Raw genomic sequence first — 22051 nt, 5'->3', positions numbered from 1 at the left:
GGAGGTTTGTAGACAACATGATTCTCTTGTTACATGGTTTTTGATAGGATAACATCAATACTTGTAAAAATTCTATAAACCTTAGAGACCAATCTAATGTCCATTTCTAATACATTTTTATCTTGTATCATTCACTTTGTTTGAAGGATACTTTCATGGAACAACCTTTGTTACACACAAACTGCTTAGCTTGGTTATTTGTCTAGTTCCATGCTTTTTATCTTATTTTGAGCATTAGTTACTTCCAAACTGAATTTGTATAAATTAAAAAAATCGATGGAATTCCCGGTGATACGTAGTATTTTTGCTTCTACTATGTTATTACCAATCAATTTTTTTTTTTTTCATACAACAATTCTTCTTCAACAATTCTTTTTGTTTGAACACTTATTCATTTCTCGCTTTCCATATTACTCATATATGAGCAAACCCATATACTCAAAATTTCTTCACACTTAAAATATGTAAGTCTAGCCACTGGACTATTTGTCAAAACGAGAAAAAAAAAAAAAGGAAAATGTTTGATGTACCCTTAATTTATTTTTATTTTTTGTTAGATGAGTCACACAAAAAAAACTATGTGGATGAGTGTATGCAAATTATGGGGTGTCCATATATTTAAGGATGCTTATAGAATAAATAGCTCTCTTTCTCAGTTCTAATTCTCCACAACTATTTACTATTAGCAGTTATAGAATTTTTATTTTTAGCTGACTTAATGTTGTGATTATCAGGTATTTCTTCTTCTTTCTAGAAAGAGTGAGCTAATCAAGGTCGGGGCGGGAATATCGATGAAATTCAATCATTTCCTTTGATAATCATTTCCTTGTGAGAGATTTGGGTAGTATGTTAAATGTTTTAAATTCGATCCTCAGCTCCATTATAACCACAAAAAGAAAAGATAATAATTAAAAATGCTCCACTTTTTCTACAAAGACTAAATTTCATTACGACAATTCAGAAATTCTCTCTAATTTCTACCCATCTTAAGAGAGACTATGATGATTGAAAAAGTACAATGATTTGATTGAGGAAGAAATATAAGTTTATTATTATTGTTTGTAAGAGCATCTCCAATGGTTATACCATTTTGGGTATTATATATTATTAACAAGTGGTTCCTACAATGTCATCTAATATTTATGCAACTTATACATATCTTGTTTCAATGGTGATATCACTTTTAGTATCATACACTATTAACAATTGGTCTTTTTATATTAATTTTTTTAACTTAAAATTGATGATATTAAATTGATGATACAGTATCTTAAACAAGGTACTGTATCATCAATTTTGATGTCATTTATGTCACGTCATGAAACTCCAATAATTTAAAAAAAAAAGTACGAATCATACCTATAAAACTCTCTTAAATATTCTTATTGGAGATGCTCTAAGTGACCAATTATAACTTAATTTATATTTCATATAAAGTGATTAATACCTAACACTCTACATAGACACTATATAGAAATAAATTCGAAATTTGTCTCATTTTTCATCTAAGGAAATGAATTTCTAACTATTAAACTGCTTAAAACAACATTCAAAATAATTGTTGAAGTGTCAAAGAGAAAGATCGACAAATCAACAAAAATCATATAATCATATCGTATCATATTATATTTTCATAGGTGTCCGATAATTTTTAGTGGTCAAAGTAACTTTTTTGAATATCAATGATCCAAAAATATTTATTTAATTCTTAACTTTCTGGATGTGAAAACGATTTTGTCCTTGATTGATTTTATATGATTAAGGTTTTTTTTCTTTCTTGTCTTATATTGTAAGAATTTAAGGTTATTATGAATAAAGAATGGTTAAAAATTTAACACAACACCCATCCACTAGATGTGCTATTGACTTGTCTGTTTATTTGTGTGTCAGCAACAAAAGTTGTTTGGTTTATTTATTTAAGAGTGACGCTGAGATTTTTTTTTTTTTTTTTTTTTGACAAAAGAGTGACGCTGAGATAATATTCACCAATCATTACTTTATTATTTTTAAACAAAATAATATATATCACTGAATTTTTATATCGTTAAATTCTACGTTAGAATTTAAATAAAGATAGTCAATTTAGTAATATAAAAACATCTCCAATAATAGTATTAAATAGAGTTTTATAGGCTAATGATCCGTATCTTATTTTTTTCATTGTTAAAGTTTCATGACGTGACATAGATGATATCAAAATTGAAGATACAATATCTTATTTAAGATATGGTATCATCAATTTAATATCATCAATTTAAGTTAAAAAAATTAATATATAATGAATCACTTATTAATAATGTATGATATCCAAAGTTGTATCACTATTAGAGAAAAATATGTATGATTTACGTAAGATTACATGATATTGTAATTTATAAGGATCACTAATTAGTAATGTATGATATTCAAAGTGGTATCACCATTAAAAATACTCTAAGAATTGTCCGTTTAGCCAATACTAATAAATAGTTAAAAACATTTATTAGCATCACTCGTATATAAATAGTATATCTTTATTTATAAAATAAAGAAAATAGTATTTTTTTTATATTGATTTTTTTTTTAAGCAATAGTATATCTTTTCTAGTTACCGCAGTATATCTTTTCTTAAGCAAACAATTAAATGGAAACACAATTAAAGAAGTACAAGTTCGCTATGTTGTATTTAATGGAAGATTTTCGATTTCCATAACATAATATATGGACAATGGGTTGCGATTATGGTCCGGGAATTCCTGTGTATGAGCAATGTCTCTCTCACTTAAACTCATTATCATTAGCTGATACTATCGAGATAACTACCCTTAGAGTCATTGTTGTTTAGTTGCATCTTTCTTTGGGCTTAGGCCCCTTTGTACACCAAAAATATATATATATATATGGACATTTAGCTATTTTGTTCAAATCTCAACTTAGAAATACTACTTATATTATTTATTTATTAACATGTTCCCATAAAATATAGTTTAATTGGTAGAAATATTGTAGTTAAAAATATGCAGGGTTCGGAGTTTGTATCCAGTACTCTCATTATTTCACCTTAAAAAGTGAAATTCTAGTCACTAGGTTATTTGACCAAAAAAATGTCTCATACATAATAATAATAATAATAATAATGTTAGAACATTTGTTGGGGGTCCGCTGCAAATTCTTGAACAAAAGAAGTTGATGAAGAACATGACGAACATTGCACATAAATTCCAAAGTGTGTGTATTACACTAAGCTTTAGGTTCGATTCGCCCCCACCAGTTTATGTAAACCGAATGCAAATGGGTTAACCGGCGAATCCCCTTCAGGATACTTTGGAAACCTTGACATGGATTGCATACACACATCAAGCATATCGATCAATGATAGTTTACAGAATAAAGTTCTTTCGATTCCTCTCGTGCACTAGAGAAATGAAGAAATGATTTAGATAATTTAGGCAGAAATTCTGATTCAAGAAACTCATGATTTTCTCATTATTATTATCATTATGCCTCCTAAGTGTCTCTATTTATAGAGAAACTTATGCCAAATGGTGGAGGGACACAACCCTTGAAAGGTTTTCAAAATTCAAATTTGAATTTCAAATTAATCATTGCAACCTTTCAAATATATTTTGGAAATTCTCCAACAATCCCCCACCATTTTCAAAATATATCTAAATCCATTATTCCGGAAATCTCATGGTTTCAGATAAAGGTATCTCACGATTTGAACCATTACTTAGTAAGTTAAGTTTCCACTCATCCCCGAATAGATTGGTAGACAAGCTTTGAACCAACTATTCATCAGAACAAGTGTGCATAACTCACACATGAAATCTCGGTACCATTGATCGAATTATAAATATGACACATTTGTTAAGGCGTTGTGTCTCATATCCTTTTCATGAGAATTTAAGAGTCAAGCCCTTGAACTCTATGAAGCGGCCCCACTTCATTCTCATATAGGTAGACTATATCATAAATGCACCCATAATTATGCATTCAAGCAAATATATGCTTTTTTTTTTTTGGTATCACAAGCAAATATATGCTATATGTCTATTAAGAGGAAAACCTCATCCTACCACTTTGTTCTTATGGTCCAAGTACTTTTACTCCTTGGGATGTAATAATTATTGTCAAGTACTTCAATCACTCTAATAGTGTACTTTCACCATTGAACTCAAGACTTGATTTTATTCAAGTGTGAGTTGAGTTTCCACCATTGGTGATCAATTAGATATGGGCTTGTACCACATCCCAAATGATGTCTTCAATGACTTAACCATCATATCCGAAAACATCATATCCTTGTCAATTCCTTCGTCAAAGAATTGCAAGATTTTTCAACTTTATAATTTTGAATATTCAATCAACCACATAGCTATGCATTTTACAAACTTTGAATATTCCTTATACATTTTTGATAGTTTTAACCCACTATCACAAAGCCATGACACTTTTGTCATTTGATTATATTGTGTCATATGCACAATCTTTATGTCATTCTCCCTTTGCTATTACATATATAATAATCATTTCAATTTGAAATTTCAATTCCACTTGAATGTATCCAACAAGATACCATACATTCAATGCATTATAGATGTGTAGCACAAACAAAAATGATCATAAAGATTTGCCATGACCAACTTTTATTTAATAAGATGAGTCACATATGTAAGTCATATACCTCACATGAACTTAAAATAATACTTTAGAATTCATTTCAATTTTATCGTAAGAACATTTTCATATTAGTTATCACATAACTAATACATGTATCATAAATTCTAAATCTCAAAAGCAAGTTTCATGTATCATATGTTCTATGGTAAATTCAAATAATCATCATATTAGAAAAACAAACAATGATTTGAAATCATTAACATTTCCAATAGCATAATTTTCTCCATAAACAATTACCAACTTACAATAATTCAAAACATACTCAAATCATTTTTAATATCAATAAGCAAGAAATCAACAATAACTTTCATATTATCATGCACATATGAGATCATGACAATTCTAAATTTAAAAACTTCTTGCACAAAATACTAATATCACACAAAAATATGCATTTTCATATTCATGACAAGTCATATACACTACTTTTATATACAAATAAGATATCATAAAAACTTATCTCATAATCAAACTTATTCATACTTGTCAGAGTTCACATACTTGAATAGTTTCAATATCATGCATATCAAATATTGAGACAATTTAAGTGTGTACCTTTCACCATATTCATATGTATATGTGTGTTCATTTATTCTTCAATGATACAAACCAGCACCAAAATTGATGTAATAACCTTTTATGAACCAATGTGATTTTTCTTCATATCGACCACACACTGCTTTCTTGCATAAAGTAACGATTCTCTCCCTCATCATAATCGTCATTTGAAAACAATTTTTTAACACAAAAGTCATATCAAATTTGATTAGAAATAATACTAGTAAAAACTGTAATATATTCATATTGAAAGAAACTTCCATTCGCACATACATTTTATTGTCTGATGTGATATATCACAATGCATTATTACATACATGCAAATTGTTTCCAAGACATAAAACTAAATTTCGAAATTCAAAATATTAATGTCAGTTTAATTTGTAAATAACCACCTTTTTGTATCCTGTACATATCTTTTAAAAACAAATTCAAAATATATGTACCATTAGATACTTAAAACATGAAACGCATAACCACTGTATCAACAAGGCCATTACGTATAAATAGCAGCACTTTAACCAGTATTCAAAACACATGAATTTATGTATCTCAAAATTCATAACTATATTTTTGATATCAAATTGCATGGATTTTTAATCTATATCAATTAAAAGAAGCGATATTGGTACTTATCTCTTGAAGCCGATACCAATTGCATAATCATCTTCAAAATTTGCAGTCACTGAATCATCACAAATAAATTATAGATCGAACCTAAAGATTGTTAGAACATTTGTTGGGGGTCCGCTGCAAATTCTTGAACAAAAGAAGTTGATGAAGAACATGACGAACATTGCACATAAATTCCAAAGCGTGTGTATTACACTAAGCTTTAGGTTCGATTCGCCCCCACCAGTTTATGTAAACCGAATGCAAATGGGTTAACCGGCGAATCCCCTTCAGGATACTTTGGAAACCTTGACATGGATTGCATACACACATCAAGCATATCGATCAATGATAGTTTACAGAATAAAGTTCTTTCGATTCCTCTCGTGCACTAGAGAAATGAAGAAATGATTTAGATAATTTAGGCAGAAATTCTGATTCAAGAAACTCATGATTTTCTCATTATTATTATTATTATGCCTCCTAAGTGTCTCTATTTATAGAGAAACTTATGCCAAATGGTGGAGGGACACAACCCTTGAAAGGTTTTCAAAATTCAAATTTGAATTTCAAATTAATCATTGCAACCTTTCAAATATATTTTGGAAATTCTCCAACAAATAATAATAATAATAATAATAATTTTTTGTCAAGTTGTCTAGTAGAGTGTCCGGATTTCGAACTCCATCTTCTACATATATTGTACGATATCCCTACCGACTGAGCTAAAATATATCACTATTTTTATAGAATTTTATATCGAGCAAAAAGTTATTTAATTCAGAATAATTAGGGTCGGCTAGTAGTAGTACATATATGGAAGTATTCTTTTACTAAATTTTGCGCCGCCAATTATTTTATTCGTAAACCAAAATGAATCAACTCTCAAGATCAATTATTGCCACTATATTATTAACTGCCAAAAAAACACTCCCTCTAATCCTATATATAAAGAAAAAAAATTACTTTTTAGATTTATAGTAAAATTGATGAATCTAGTTTATATTATAGTCTAAACTAATCAATTTTAAATAAATCTAAACAACGAACTTTTTCTTTATATATAAGACCGAAGGGAGTAACACTAATAACTATTTTTAATTTAGAAAATATCTCCGCAGCGTGACAACCAATAAGGTTATGCATCCATCCCATGCTAGTAGTATATTCAAATTCAATTGCGACGAGTGTCTTGTTAACCTTGGTTAAAGAAGCTATATAATACGAGCAGGAACCAACATAGTGTGGCAGTTGATACATAGATACTTGAGTCTCTTAACTGTTTGGTCTGGATTTAATCTTCGGTCGATGTACATGGAGAAATATTTATTGGAAATGTCAACCTCTTAAATGAATCTCAGTCGGCTCGATGAGATTCGTTCATGTAGTTGCACGCAGAAAATACCATTAGTTTAAAAAAAAAAAAGAAACTATACAAGGAAATTTGTCTTATAAAACTAGCCTCTAGTAACACTAGTTAAAAGAAATTAAAAGAGATAAAATTTATATTGAAACTATAATTTTTTATTTTGAAAAAATATATTACACAAGTTTTAAGGTCATTTTATTATATTAAGCACCATCACTAGTGCGATAGTACAACTGTCAAAACGGGCGACCCGACCCGTTTCGGGCAGGTCCGGTCGGACTTTTATCGGGCTGGGTTAAAAAGTCCAGAAAAAATACGGGCTATAAAAATTAGTGCCCGAGCCCGGCCCGGTACGAGTTGTCGGGCTTTCGGGAAGCCCGGTTCTTTTTATTATTATTTTTTTTACTTTTATTGCTCAAACTCAACATTATAAATAACTAAACAACTACTAGTTGTGGATGTCAAAAGTGAACATTCAAATTAACTACTACGCTATGTTAACCATTACTCTTCTATTATACATATAAATATATGATAAAAAAATTCTAGCGTGCCCTATTTTTACTCACTCGCTACCTACAAGTTCATCGTGCGCCCTATTTTTATTCATCCGCTACCTAAGAGTTTCTCGCGCGCCATATTTTTATTTATCCGCAACTTACGAGTTTCTCGCGCACCGTATTTTTAATCATCCGCAACTTACGAGTTTCTCGCGCGCCCTATTTTTACTCATCCGCTACCTACGAGTTTCTCGCGCACCCTATTTTTACTCATCCGCTACTTAGGTAGTAAAAATTAGAAATTTGAGGAAAAACATCATCCGCTACTTAAGTAGTTGCTACTTAAGTAGCGGATGATATTTTGAGACACTCATAGAGCGGCAAGAAAAACTCATATAATACAAACTATGTTCAAATCATCCAAAACATGTTACTTATAGTATTTATTTTGAAAAAAAAGATTTATTATAATTTATTCAGGCTTGCGGGCCGCCCGCGGCCCATTCGGGCTAGCCCATTTTGACAGGAGAAATATTTGTTGGAAATGTCAACCTCTTAAATGAATCTCAGTTGGCTCGATGAGATCAGTTCATGCAGTTGCGCACAGAAAATACCTTTAGTTTTTTTTTTAAAAAAAACAACGAAACTATACAACGAATTTGTCTTATAAAACTAGCCTCTAGTAACACTAGTTAAGGAAATTAAAAGAGATAAAATTTATATTGAAACTATAATTTTATATTTTGAGAAAATATATTACACAAGTTTTAAGGTCATTCTATTATATTATGCACCATCATAGGACCACTAGTTAGTATTTTTCATAATTTTTTGGATTAAATAGCTTAATAATGTTTGTAAAAAAAAAAGTAGCTTAATATTGCGATATACAATATTTTTATCAATTTTATTAACTAAGTTATATATATTTCTGAAACTGTCAAAATAAAAAGTTATATTCCTCAAAGATAAATCAAACATTTGTTAAAAGTCAAACATATATTATTTAGGGTCTGTTTGTTTTAGATTTTTCACCAAAAAAATCTATTTTTCCCAAAAAAATAATCTATTTTTTTATCTTACTTGTGTTTTTTCAGATTTTTTCAAAAATCATTTTAGTAAAAAAATCATTTTTTTCATCAAAATGAAAATCTATTTCCAATAGTTTTTATCAAGATCCATTTTTTTTTATCATTCATCATCGCTCACCATCTTAAAAAATAGATTTTAATAATTTTAAACAAACGACAAATGACTTTAAATTTTTTCCAAAATCTCTAAAAAAAATCAATTTTTTTTTTAAATCTCAAACAAATGGGCCCTTAATTTGTTCATTTCTTAAACAATTACGAGAACTTGTTAGTCTTTTTCATTCCAAATATTCAAGCCAATTTATTATAAATGATGAAATAATGAGGCAAGAGATTCAGCGCATGTTTGTTTGAGATTTAAAAAAAAATGATTTTTTTTGAATAAAATCATTTTCAAGAAAATAGATTTTCTTGAAAAAAATTTAAAGCTATTTTCCGTTTGTTTATAATCATAAAAATCTATTTTTTTAAGATGGTGATGGATGATGAGTGATAAAAAAAAATGGATTTTGATAAAAGCTATTGAAAATAGATTCTCATTTTGATGAAAAAAATGATTTTTTTACTAAAATCATTTTTGAAAAAATCTGAAACAAACACAGGTAAGATAAAAAAATGGATTTTTTTTTTGAAAAAAATAAATTTTTTTGGTGAAAAATCTGAAACAAACAGACCCGCAAACAAACTTTTTAAAATCTGATTAGATACTGAACCACATACTTAAAGATGATTTTTTTTGATACATATCTTATTTAAATATGTACAAGTTGATAGATGATCATTGAAAAAAAATATTGACGTAAGGTGTTGGATCAGGAGGAGGCAGTCAGAACATTGCATATTACCTGAACTAAGTCAACAAAAAATATTAATAGATGATCATCCCTAGCCGTCACAACTTTTTCTTAATCTTTAGAGAGGGGTGATTCTAGGCCAGTTTTGACCTAGAATCACCCCTCCAAATTGTTTTTTTCCTTCTTGTTTTAAATAAGTGTGATTTTCACATATTTGTTTGTTTTGATTTTCCGTCTTTGTACGGTATATTTGTGTTTTCCCGTCTTTGTGCGGTGTATTTGTGTTTTCCCGTCTTTGTGCGGTGTTTGTTTTTTCAGGTTGAAGGATTATTTTCGATCTAGTGCAAACCCAATCAATGTCGACTTTTGTGTCATCAACGCTACAGATCTGGAGGCATGGACATTCCAGACACTTCAATATAGTCATATTCGTAGGCTTATGTAATTTGCCATTTTATGCTATTAACACGGATACTGTGAGTTTGTTCGCAGATTTATCCTTTTTGTTTTTAGCGAATTTGAATTTGTATTGCATCGATGTACTCTATCAATTTGAATGAATGAATATCGTTTGTTTTTTGTCAAAAAATCAAAAGAAAATAATGAATCAAAGTTATAATAACTCCAATTAGTAGTATAACCTTTTATTGGATCCATATATATTATGAAATTCATTATTGAATCGAAAGTTATACGTAAGTCTATCAATAAAACTTGATGTTAATCTAAAATTATCTGTTGGGAAGCGTGAAAATAACATCGTAATAAAAAGTGTATATAATGATAATCATTCTTGACATATTAATATATAGTGCACTATGAAGCACGGACTCCGACACGGACACCGCGACACGACACGGACACGGACACCACGACACCGCTAATGTAAAAAATATAGGACACCGACACCGCTACATATTTATAAAACATATAAATTGAGAATCAAAATATATACATGTAAATCTAATTTGAGCAAGTTATTTTTTTAAAAAAGTTTTAAAACAAGATATGATAGTATTTTACCTTTATTTATCCATCTACGATCGAAAAAACTAAAAATATCGTAATCAAAATGTAATGTCTTCAATCCCTAATTGATCAATATTGTTGTTTCTACACATCTTTAACTCTTGTAGATATGTCTAATATGTGCCTAAGGAGAGTATAAGCAAAGAAAAATATTTTTTTTGGGACACTTGTCCGACACGTGTCATACGAGTGTCTTACAGGTGTCGGATACCGATCAAAGGAGTGTCAAACTAAAGAAAAAATTGAATTTTTCCCGACACTGATATGAGCTATCCGACACGTGTCGGACGAGTGTCATAAGAGTGTCGGACACCGACACGTGTCGGACACCGCGACACACCTAATCATAGAGGTGTCGGTGCTTCCTAGATAGTGCAAGTTGTTGGTGCACAATGAGTGTTATAAATCTCAAGATATCGAGTTCCATTCCTACAAAATTTTCAACTAAGATATATACTTCATCCTTCCATTTCAAATTACTTTACTTTTTAAATATTATTTTTTTTCAAATTACTTGTCTTTTTGATAATTTATGTTATATTTTGTCTATTATACCCTCCTTATATTAAATTTATTGGAAAGATAAAGTGTGTGCAAAATAAAATATTGGTGAATTAAAATAAGGGTATAATAGGAAAATAAGGTGCAAAAATACACTTTCTTAATTTCTTGTTTTTTTCTAAAAATACAAGTAATTTGAAACGGAGGGAGTATTAATGGTTCGCTTTTGTTTTTTATTTTTTATTTTAAAATTCTGTATCCAACCCTAGGACCGACTAATATGGTTCGTTTTTGTTTGATTTCCAAAATATAAATATTGGGTAGAACAGTACAAGACAACAAGACAAACGTTAAGGTATATAATATATTTGGAACAAATTTTGTCTTGTATGATGTTTGGTGAACAAATTGTTATTTTGATATTTCAAACAACTTATGCGGAGGACAAAAAATTGTCTTTTGGTTTAGTGAAGGACAAAAATCTCTATTTTTATCCCGTCACTTGACCCCCAGTTTGTTCAGTCCTAAAAACAGTTTTAAAATCAAACAGAGTATAACTAAAATTATTCTGTCCAATCTTTTATTTTTTAACAGATCAAACACATTCACAGCCATTTTTGCTGAGCTAAAATGATGTAATATTATCCAAATATAACCTTCTCATACTCTGTTTAGTCCCAAAAACAGTTTTAAAATCAAACACAGTATAACTAAAGTTGTTCTATCCAATCTTTTACTTTTTAACAGATCAAACACATTTTAATATCACAATAATTTTTTTTTCTTTATGAGCTCACTCACAGCCATTTTTGCTGAGCTAAAATGATGTAATATTATCCAAATATAACCTTCTCATGCATATCTCACAATAGCACACTTCTCTTCCTTGATATTCCCCATAAATATGTATAAATATACACACACATACCCATGAGATTACAATAGCTGAATAGCCCTTAATTCATGAACCAAAACATGTCACCCCTTAATGTTCTTTTACCTTTAGCTCTCTTGCTAATCTTCTTCTACAAAAAACACAAAACATCTAAAACACAAACTCTTCCACCAGGTCCTAAAGGTCTTCCTTTCATTGGAAACTTACACCAACTTGATAGTTCATCTCTTGGTTTAAGTTTCTATGAACTCTCAAAGAAATATGGCTCTTTAGTCTTCCTTAAACTTGGTTCAAGACAAACACTTGTTGTTTCCTCAGCTAAAATGGCCAAACAAGTAATGAAAACACACGATATCGATTTTTGTAATAGACCGGCTTTAACGAGCCATATGAAATTCTCATATGATGGATTAGACCAAGTATTTTCACCATATAGAGAATATTGGAGACACACTAAGAAATTTTCTTTCATCCATTTTCTAAGTGTCAAAAGAGTCTCAATGTTTGCGCCGGTTAGAAAATACGAGGTAACTCAAATGATCAAGAGGATATCGGAACAATATGCTTCTTCCAACAAAGCTGTGAACTTACATGAGCTTCTCATGGGTCTTACAAGCGCGATAGTTTGTAAGACTGCATTCGGTAGAAGGTTCGAAGATGAAGGAACCGAGCGTAGTATGTTTCATGATTTGCTTAAAGAAGCGCAAGAATTGACTGTTTCGTTCTTTTACACGGATTATTTGCCTTTTGTTGGAGGGATTGTTGATAAGTTTAGTGGAATAATGAGTCGTCTCGAGAAATTGTTCAAGATTTTGGATGGATTTTTTCAAAGTGTTGTTGATGAACATCTTGATCCTCAAAGGAAACAGTTGCCTCCACATGAAGATGTAATTGATGCCTTGATTGGATTGAAGAATGATCCTTACTGGTCAATGGATCTCAAATCTGAGCACATCAAACCCTTGATCATGGTTAATGATTTTCTTATTTTGGTTTTCTTTTTTTCACTCTTATTAAGTCTTAATCTTGGTTCAGTTTTTAAATCCCTTTTTTCTTTTGCCAATGAAAGTTCGTTCATACCCCACAAGGACGTGAGTTCAACTCCCGCTATCAGACCTCTTTGGTGGGTGATCTGTAATAACTTACGTAAGAGGTCTGCCCTGATCCTGGTGAATCCACAGGACCCAACTCACGTGAACTTATATTATTTTATAAAAAAAAAACCTTCTATCTTTGAAGAACACTTCATGCCTCTTCCAAAAAATATAAATGGTTGAACTAATCTAACTTATGCAAGATCTCTACTTCAGAAAGTTGAATTATTGATAGAAAATAAAGAATGAAAAATGAAATGAATTTATCTCCAATTTTGGCACTTTAGTCTAATAATTAGTGACAAATTTCATTTTTATATTGTTTAGTTTCTTCAATAATTCAACTTTTTTTTAGCAGCAACTAATCTAATATATCTGTTATTTATGCTTACATTAGCATTTTTTTTTTCTTCTTTTCTATCTGTTACAATTTGGATCTATATGGCCTGCATCTCTTCCATTCAAACCTATCATAGTTTTAATCTAACAGCATTAGATGATCTATGTTGCTATTTATTTTTATATTTTTTGGTACAACTATGTTGCTATTTATTACTAGGTAAAATAATTGATATTGATTTGTCTCTTTTGTTGTTTGGCTTGGAGTTAATCATTATTATTAATATAAGATAAGATATGATATATTTTTATTGAAATAATATTATTAAAAGAAACTACAAAAAAAAAATACAAACAAGAACCAAAACTCGTTTATATTTTATCTTGTTATTATATTTTCTCATAAAATGGACTGTTTTTTGTCAATATTGCAGAATATGGTGTTGGCAGGGACAGACACAATTTCTTCTGCAGTGGTTTGGGCTATGACTGCACTAATGCAGAATCCAAGGGTGATGCAGAAAGTACAAGAAGAGATTCGCAAAGTGTATGAAGGGAAGAGTTTTATAGAGGAAGAAGATGTCGAAAAGCTTCCATATCTCAAGGCAGTTATAAAAGAAACAATGAGATTGTACCCATCATTGCCGATACTTTTGCCAAGAGAAACGATGAAAAAGTGTGAAATTGAAGGGTACGAAATTCCAGAGAAGACATTGGTGTTCGTGAATGCTTGGGCGATCCATAGAGACCCAGAAGCATATGAGAATCCAGAAGAGTTTTATCCAGAGAGATTCGTAGGCAGTGATATAGATTTTAAAGGACAAGATTTTGAGCTAGTTCCATTTGGTTCAGGGCGAAGAGTTTGCCCCGGCTTGAACATGGCTGTTGCTACCGTGGACCTATTACTTGCTAATCTTCTCTATTTGTTTGATTGGGAAATGCCCGAAGGAGTAAAGAAGGAAGATATAGACATTGAGGGTCTTCCAGGACTTGTTCAACACAAGAAAAACCCTCTCTGCCTTGTTCCTAAGAAGCGAATTGAATGTGCATGATCTTGAATGTGCATGCTAAGTTATATTATATGTTTAGAAAATAAAGTGTGGATGTTGTAACTAAGCCATTACTATATATACCATTTCCCTTGTATTATATGTTCAAAGAAATAAAAATCATCTTCCTATATAGATTTCTTGTGGTTCAAGGAAGTGGTAAATAGAATGTATTTGATCTAGCATGTTGTGTTGTGGGAAGTCTTGAATGTGCATGTCATGTTATGTTCACAAAAGATTTGAAATGAGAACAAACATTAATTGGCCTGTTACATACAGAAGCCAGTTTTGATGCAGTCAAATGAAATTGATCAAAACCAATAATGGAGCAATTAAGTTTGGGACTACTCAATGTAATTGTGATAATATAATTGATTAATAAGTACAATATTTTGATTATTTACCCTTCCCCATCTTTCCTATTTCCCCATCTTTATTCTTATGCATTCTATTTTCATCCTACTTTAAGCACTTTCACAGGCTACATTTAACTTATAAAACAAAAACTTGCCTTCATATTGTATCACTAAAATCATATGATACAAAATCCTTTGGACTTCCAAAACGAGTCCACTGCTGGATTCTTCACAAGTTGTATGTGAATTTGCCAATCGATATTCAAAATGTTTTGCCGATGTTGGACTTTACTAGATGTATGCCGGCAGTTCTGCAAAAAGACTATTGAAATTTCACCAAATTTACTACCAAATTTACACCAAACTAAGCCCTAGCTTTAGGGGAGCAATGACAATGAAGTAAGTTTGGAGTAAAAATAGAAGTGAAGGTAACAACCAGTTTGGTTCTTAAAACTGCAAAATCAGTTAAAAAATAGCCAATAGTTCAGTTTGCAAAGAAAACAGTTTGGTTCGTAAAGGTAACAACTCGGTTCTGTACAAATAGAATCAGTTCGGTTAAAAAACACAGAACCTGGTTCATTAGCCTTAAATCAAGTTTGGGATGAACCATGAACAGTTTGGTTTTACCGAACAGTGCTACAAGTTATCCCACTAGATAATGTTGAGTACATGGATTAAATGATGTCATTGGAGACCTATTGAAAACAAAACCAAAATTTCAAAAATTTATTTAGAGCAGTATTTTTCTTTTTCTAATTTTTTGTTAATAATTTTTTTTTTTTAATATAGTATAGTTTGACAGTGACGCAATATATTTTAACCGGCCAGAACAGGTCAAAGGATAAATATATAAATTTAAAGGAATAGGAATAGGAAACACCCTTGTCTAGGTGGAATGATTCAACTTGCAGATGCAGCATAGCAACACCAATGTATATTTCCAAATGAAAATAATGTTTCAGAATATCAATTGACTTTGTAACATCATAATCAATAGAAAAGAAATTTGTAATTTAATGTACCTGTTATACAATTTGTTTATCCTTAAGTATACGCAGCCGCCTGAAGTTCACTGTATCTGTCCCTTTCGCTCCTTATAACTCTTGCTTTATTGTCTATAATTTCTAAAACCTGGAGAATAAGAAGTCAACTGTAAATCACGATAATTACTAGTTGGAAAATGCCGGTGTAAGAGACTCGTCATGTATTCATTGCCTTAAGGTTGAGTCGCACGTTGAGCACATCTCTAACTCTACTTTAATTTAATCAGAATACTAACTATGATAACTTGAATTCACTTATTTACATAGTTTAAGGCTTTTTCTTTGGTCCGGGAGAAAGGTTTTGAAGCATGCTGGTCATCTCTTTTAATATTTAGTAAATAGTATTCAACTTCTATCGATTGATTCATAAAAATATGGCACTGAAAAATGGTCATTATCTAGGCATTTGATTTACCTCTGGTCTTGAATTAAGGACTCCACTGGACATTCCAACATCTACGCGCCATATGCTACAATTGTACTTACTGTAAAAAAACAAAGAACTGAATTAAATGAATAGAAGGTTTCCATCCACAATGTACTAACTGACCTAGATATAGTATCTGTCGTTTATGTTTAAATTAAATAAGTATAGCAATATAGAAATTATATTCTAAAGATTGTGACAACTTGAGAGGCTATTTATCTTCACTTACCAATTTACACCAATAGTTTGGGGAGTATGCCCGACCACCATTGCCTTAGCACCGACTGCTTGCAATGTTTCCTCGAGAATGGAACTTACCTGAATATTATATTATTAGGTTTCAAGATGTCAATCCAAATCATACCGAAAAAGAATTTCATTAATTTACTAAACATCTCAAAAAATAAGGTAAATAATGTAGTTAAGATTTAAGACGAAATCTGAAGTAAACTAGTTTTGTTTGATAGAATAATAAAAAGAGTCCCTATAGTTCTATACCATGCTAAATCAGTTGACATTTTTTGGGAACAATAAATAAAAAGTTACAGAAAGATGGAGTGACGAAGTTAGTATTCAGGGAAACGACTACACATCAGTGTCGTGTTTGATGTCTCTGATACTGCTTTATAGGTATTGACCATATAATCTTTGTAGTTACAAAAAGGGGGATGGATAGTGATCACGTTTCTTTTATTTTTTTCTTCATTTTTTTGTTGTTGGTATTAACCCTCTGGTTCCCAGGGGAAGGAGCCCCCGGTAATCAAAAGTTCGGCCGTGAGGAAAGTAAAGTCTGGCCAAGAATAGTTCCCAGTAGGAATTGAACTCGGGTTCTACCAAACAATTCATTCTAGGGGGAGCTCATTAACCACTTGAGCCCAATGTCTCAGTTAGTGATCATGTTTCTATTAACACCACATAATACCTTCCTATTAATTACAGAATATACTAATAAATTTTCCTACGTATATTTACCTGTTCAGCGTCATAGTCCATCAAATCTGATGAGTCTCTTGAGTATAACCGATTCCAAACAACACTGTCGTAACCCCTAGTGGCAATGAATGGTAATTGGAGAGTACTGTCATTCGTATTTGGATCTCTCATCCACTCAGACACTTCTTTGTTCATCCGCTCTAAGCCATATGCAACTACAGAAAATGAAGAGAAGAAAATTATGAAGAGAATATTACAAGGCTTCCACGATTAGAGAAATATTCAACATATTTGAAACAACAATGTATAGTAAAACCAAAAACAGACACAGTAAAATATTGACCGTGATGAGGAAGAAGGCCGCCATGACAGAAGACCCAATCATTAACCTTAAGCACAACAGGATGCCTTGAAAGCTCGCATGCCAGTAGCCCACCGGGCCTAAAGAGGACTGATCTGGCTATGACTCCCTTTTGCCTCTGTCCTAATGATTGGAAAACTTCATCAAAAACAACGATAAAATATCACATTTTGAATAACATAGAATTACATTTTGAGACAACAGAACTTATATTCTTAGTGATATGATTTCGGAGTTAGGATACTTTAATTTTGTGATTTTGCCAAATTAGTTTGAACGAGGAATTTATTCTTAGTGATATAAATAAAAGTACATGTTAATGAAAAGTGTGACCGAAATTTATAATACCTTCACTAAATTCCAAGGTCCCCAATGATTTGTTGACATTGTTCGATCTTCTTTCAACTTTGCAGATACATCAACCCAACCAGTAAATATTGTGTCCCAGTCATCTTCAGAATTACTGATATATTCCAAGAAATCACTACATTCATCAAATCCCCCAGAATCAGCATATCTGAAATCGCCTTCCACGTTCATGGTCTCATGATTTCCGTTTACCTAGACAAAACAGACTCAGTTATAGAAAATTAATTTTAAAATGTTAAAATGATAAATCAGATTTTACACACAATTTCTACTTAACCTCAAGATTTAGACCCTATATGGACATGTCATAAGTTGCTTCTATAAGCTCTATCAAATAGTCTCGCAAGTGTTTCCATAACAATGATAAGGGAAAGAGGGAAGTATCAAATTACAAACCTGAAACACAGCTCCCCCTTTAGCTTTTGCCTGTTTATTTAACGACCGCAGCAAGGACAAGATAGCAATTTCATCTTCACCTCGGTCTAATATATCTCCAAGTTGAATCAAGACCTAGTAATGGCAAAAAATAAAGTGTCATACGTTAAAATATCTCAAATTTATTGATAATCCTTTTTTTTTTTTACTTTAATAGATGACGTTTTCCTGATTTCATTTGTACAAGTTTGAGCATTCCATAAACTAAGTCTTTTCAACAACTTTAATATTAAATAGCTAAAACGGAAGATAACGATTCCAATTAAAACTAACAGTAACCGATTTTGAAAGACAGTAAGCATACATTTTCTCCACCAGTCCACAAGTCTTGACCATCAGAGCTCAACACACCAGCAATTTCAAGTGCAGATCTAGCTTGCTTAAGATCTCCATGTAGATCTCCAACTACTCAAACAAAACAAAACAAAAATCAGCTTCAACAAAATCTATACAAGACACAAATATGTGATAAAAATCAAAACTAGTTCAGATAATACTTAGCAAGAACACCGCCATATTAGTGAATTGAAATCACAGGACACCATTCTGTTCACAGAAATTTTCATCAATTTTACTTGAGAATTTACATTGAAGTTGTAAAGAATAAGACAATCAAATAGAGAATGAAAACAATTATTCATACCGATTATCTAAGTCAACAGAAACAATTAACTATCGGTAATTACTAATAAGTAAAGGATTGCATTTTCAGTTTCATATTTCAAACACAAAATACTAGACTCTTAGAGAGATTGCATAATAAAGATTCTGAATAACCAAACTGAGACGCAAACTTATAAGTTTCCTTCAAAAAATATTCACTCAGCCATTCTACATCTGTTTCACAAACCCATCAAAAGATTTACTATATAGCAACTAAACACAATATCAAGGTTTGTATTCTACTGCAAGTGTGGCATTATCAAAAGCAGTTGATCACAATTTTTCATAATACTGAGAATCATCGTGTTATTATAAATGTGTATGTTTTTTTTAATAAATATAGGATAATTAAACATGAATGAAAGACAAACGGGCAACAAGCTGCGCCGCTAACCATTTTGAATGGCAAAACCAATCCTCTTAAAAACAACAGTAATAGTCCTAGGAGTAGGAGACACAACATTGCTAATGGCTAACCATTTTTGAATGTTCACAATTTTTTGCAATTTAAAGAATCACAAACACAATTTTGGCAGCATCATAAGTATTGAAACACAATTTTTCACAATATAAAGAACCAATATGGACAATTTTTATTTTATTTTTAAATTGAGGCAGGGGAAATAATGAGTAGCAATTTTAAAATTGCCTCCGCCGAGGGTTTCTAAACTTCTAGACACATCATTGACTAGGATAGACAAATAAGACAAAGTGGCATTGCCACCAAAACCCACACACACAACCAAAAAGTCCCAATTTCAAACCAAGGCATCCAGCCTAGCAATATCGACATTTTCCAATTGAGTTAGGACTTCCGACTACTTGAATCTTTTTTTTTTTTTGTAGATAGACGAAATGGTAAGCTATCAGAAACTCACGTACACAAAGTGGAGAGACCGTGGTTCGAACCCCAGTCATGGCGTCCGGCCTAACAATTTCTCGACATTTGTGGACTACTGGACTACGACTACTTGATTCTAATCATGCAAATAAATAATATAGTTCAAGCACTAATCCAAAATATGCCAAATTTAATTATGACTAGTAACTTACTGTAAAATAAAATAAAAAATTATGACTAGTAACTATGGAAAATCCAATATATATAACAACATACAAGTATACAACCCAATTGAATCCTTCACATTAAAATTTTTTAAAAAAAAAATAACAAAAAACATAAACAACGTGAGAGTTACTAAACACATGAAACAAAAATAACAAAATTGTCGGAAGAAGAGAGAGAGAGAGAGAGAGAGAGAGAGAGAGAGAGAGAGAGAGAGACAAACCAGCGAGAATTGTGCGACCAGGAGCAGAAACAAAAGTAGGAGGGTCACCAACAACAACAATAGGTTTCAAGGTACTTGTTGTTCTAAGGCTATTATTGTTGTTGTTATCAAGAATCAAAGAAGAAGCAGAAAGAGAGGTATGAGTAGTGAGGTTGCGAGAGTGAGAAGATGATGAAAGTGGTACCAATGAGTTCATACATAGCGATGCCATTGAGAATATCTCTGCTATGTTATTATGTTCCCATTACTCAAAAAGACTAAAAAAATATGAGAAAATTTTGAGAAACAGTTTTACCATACACAAAAGCTCACTCCTCAGCCAAGTATTTTTAGTTGGATTTTGGTCTATAGCATTATCGATGGGCCACTCAATTTTCAATTATTTTTTTTTATTATAATTTTCAATTAAGTTAATACTAAAAAAAGTATCAAGAAAAAAGTATTTTATATTTTATTTCTCAAAAATGTACTGTTTTTAATACTGTTGGTGATACAAATGAAATTTTTACATTCATATTGATAGTTTAATATTAGTTTTAAAAAAATGCATGTTTGAATTTTAATTTTAGTCTTATAATCAAATTTAGAAGTGAAATTACTTACAAAAAAAATATTGAATTCTTTTTTAACATAATGTATTATGGATTTTTTGGAATGATGATATAACTATTTGGAATTCTTAAAACTTAAAAGAATATTCTTCCTAATTATGCCCACGCCAAAACAAAATAAACATGAGTCAAAAACATTACTAATTTGGATAGTTGGTGGTTGAATTCTTGTAGACCGTATTCAGTTTATGGTAGCCGGTCTTTCTTGATCTTCAAATAAATTGATTTGCATGCTCTTCGATTTTTCTCTTATGTTTTCTCTTATTTTTCTAATCTAATGGTTGATTCTCTCTCTTCTTAAGTGTATTTTTATTCTTTGTAATTTATCAACTCTTAGATTAAAAAAAAAGAGAGAAAACATGAGCGGAAGATTGAAGAGAATCCAAATCCCAAATAAATGTAGCTAGCCTTTTTTAATTTTTTTATTTAATGACTTGGTTAGTACCATAAATTGGGATTTAAATCCACATGAACGCAAAATTAATTTTTTTTATTTAATGATTTGTCCAAATCCCAAAAAAATATATATCAATGTTAGTTTAAATAAAAATAATAAGAGAACAAAAACAACAAAGAAAAAAAAAACTAATATCTCTAATTTAAATATACAATTCCACTTGTCCATTTATTAAATGAAATCAAATAATGCTTCAAAAAAAAATCAAATCAAATAATTCATGCTATTCTGGTGTAAATACTCCCTCCGTTTCAAATTACTAGTCGTTTTAGAAAAAAAAAAATTGTTAGCTATCTAAGTCACTCATGTAAATTCCAAATATTTAGAAGTAGTTGAAACCGTAAAAGATTTGTATATTTGGAAAATTAAAGTTTGTTTTTTTAAGTTTTCAAAAAAAAAAAGTTTGTTTTTAAAAAAAATTGGTACATAACATATTAAATTAATTGGAAAGATAAAGTGCGTGGAAAAAAACAAAATAAGCTTATTGGTGAATTAAAATAAGGGTATAATAGGAAATTAAGTGCAAAAATACACTTTCTTAATTTATTTCTTTTCTAAAACGACAAGTAATTTGAAACAGAGGGAGTATATAATATTTATTTTTTCAATCTCTT

General features: G+C 30.7%; 2 protein-coding genes across 6 annotated transcripts; one reads left to right on the top strand and one right to left on the bottom strand.

The window, feature by feature from the left end:
* The first annotated feature begins 11935 nt into the window (after nt 1–11935).
* LOC123921368 (cytochrome P450 83B1-like) lies at nt 11936–14626 on the top strand. The gene is made up of 2 exons (XM_045973878.1): nt 11936–12982; nt 13879–14626. The coding sequence occupies exons 1-2, from the start codon at nt 12080–12082 to the stop codon at nt 14494–14496; spliced, it is 1521 nt and encodes a 506-aa protein (XP_045829834.1). The 5' UTR covers nt 11936–12079; the 3' UTR covers nt 14497–14626.
* A 174-nt stretch (nt 14627–14800) lies between these two features.
* LOC123921369 (shewanella-like protein phosphatase 1) lies at nt 14801–20730 on the bottom strand. 5 transcript variants are annotated; one of them, XR_006814051.1, is made up of 11 exons: nt 20370–20682; nt 18722–18822; nt 18379–18492; nt 17962–18174; nt 17596–17731; nt 17292–17467; nt 16549–16637; nt 16308–16377; nt 15872–15980; nt 15421–15544; nt 14801–15160 (listed from the first exon to the last, which is right to left on the bottom strand). XR_006814051.1 is itself a non-coding variant. In XM_045973881.1 (11 exons), exons 1-9 carry the CDS (start codon nt 20578–20580, stop codon nt 15894–15896), a joined length of 1197 nt encoding a protein of 398 aa, XP_045829837.1. In that variant the 5' UTR covers nt 20581–20682; the 3' UTR covers nt 14801–15075; nt 15147–15171; nt 15872–15893. The 5 variants fall into 5 exon arrangements, 4 of the variants coding, with proteins under 4 accessions (XP_045829837.1, XP_045829838.1, XP_045829836.1 ...); XM_045973881.1 differs by lacking the exon at nt 15421–15544 and having other exon boundaries at nt 14801–15075; nt 15147–15171; XM_045973882.1 differs by lacking the exon at nt 15421–15544 and having other exon boundaries at nt 14801–15075; nt 15147–15160.
* Nucleotides 20731–22051: the final 1321 nt, after the last annotated feature.

Source organism: Trifolium pratense, linkage group LG4 (genome assembly GCF_020283565.1).
Source record: "Trifolium pratense cultivar HEN17-A07 linkage group LG4, ARS_RC_1.1, whole genome shotgun sequence".
Lineage (NCBI taxonomy): Eukaryota > Viridiplantae > Streptophyta > Magnoliopsida > Fabales > Fabaceae > Trifolium > Trifolium pratense.
Note: the sequence above shows the minus strand (reverse complement) of the source record. Positions and strands in the feature narration are given on the sequence as shown.

Bases quoted from the DNA above. Each gene is read 5' to 3' on its own strand.
- LOC123921369 (XM_045973880.1), bottom strand. From the start codon at position 20,580: ATGGCATCGCTATGTATGAACTCATTGGTACCACTTTCATCATCTTCT. The intron at 17,732-17,961 runs GTATTATAAATT...TCATTAGGACAG, and splicing joins GACCTTGGAATTTAGTGAAG to AGGCAAAAGGGAGTCATAGC. The intron at 17,468-17,595 runs GTCAATATTTTA...CATTTTCTGTAG, and splicing joins CGGCCTTCTTCCTCATCACG to TTGCATATGGCTTAGAGCGG.
- LOC123921368 (XM_045973878.1), top strand. From the start codon at position 12,080: ATGAACCAAAACATGTCACCCCTTAATGTTCTTTTACCTTTAGCTCTC. The intron at 12,983-13,878 runs GTTAATGATTTT...TCAATATTGCAG, and splicing joins ACATCAAACCCTTGATCATG to AATATGGTGTTGGCAGGGAC.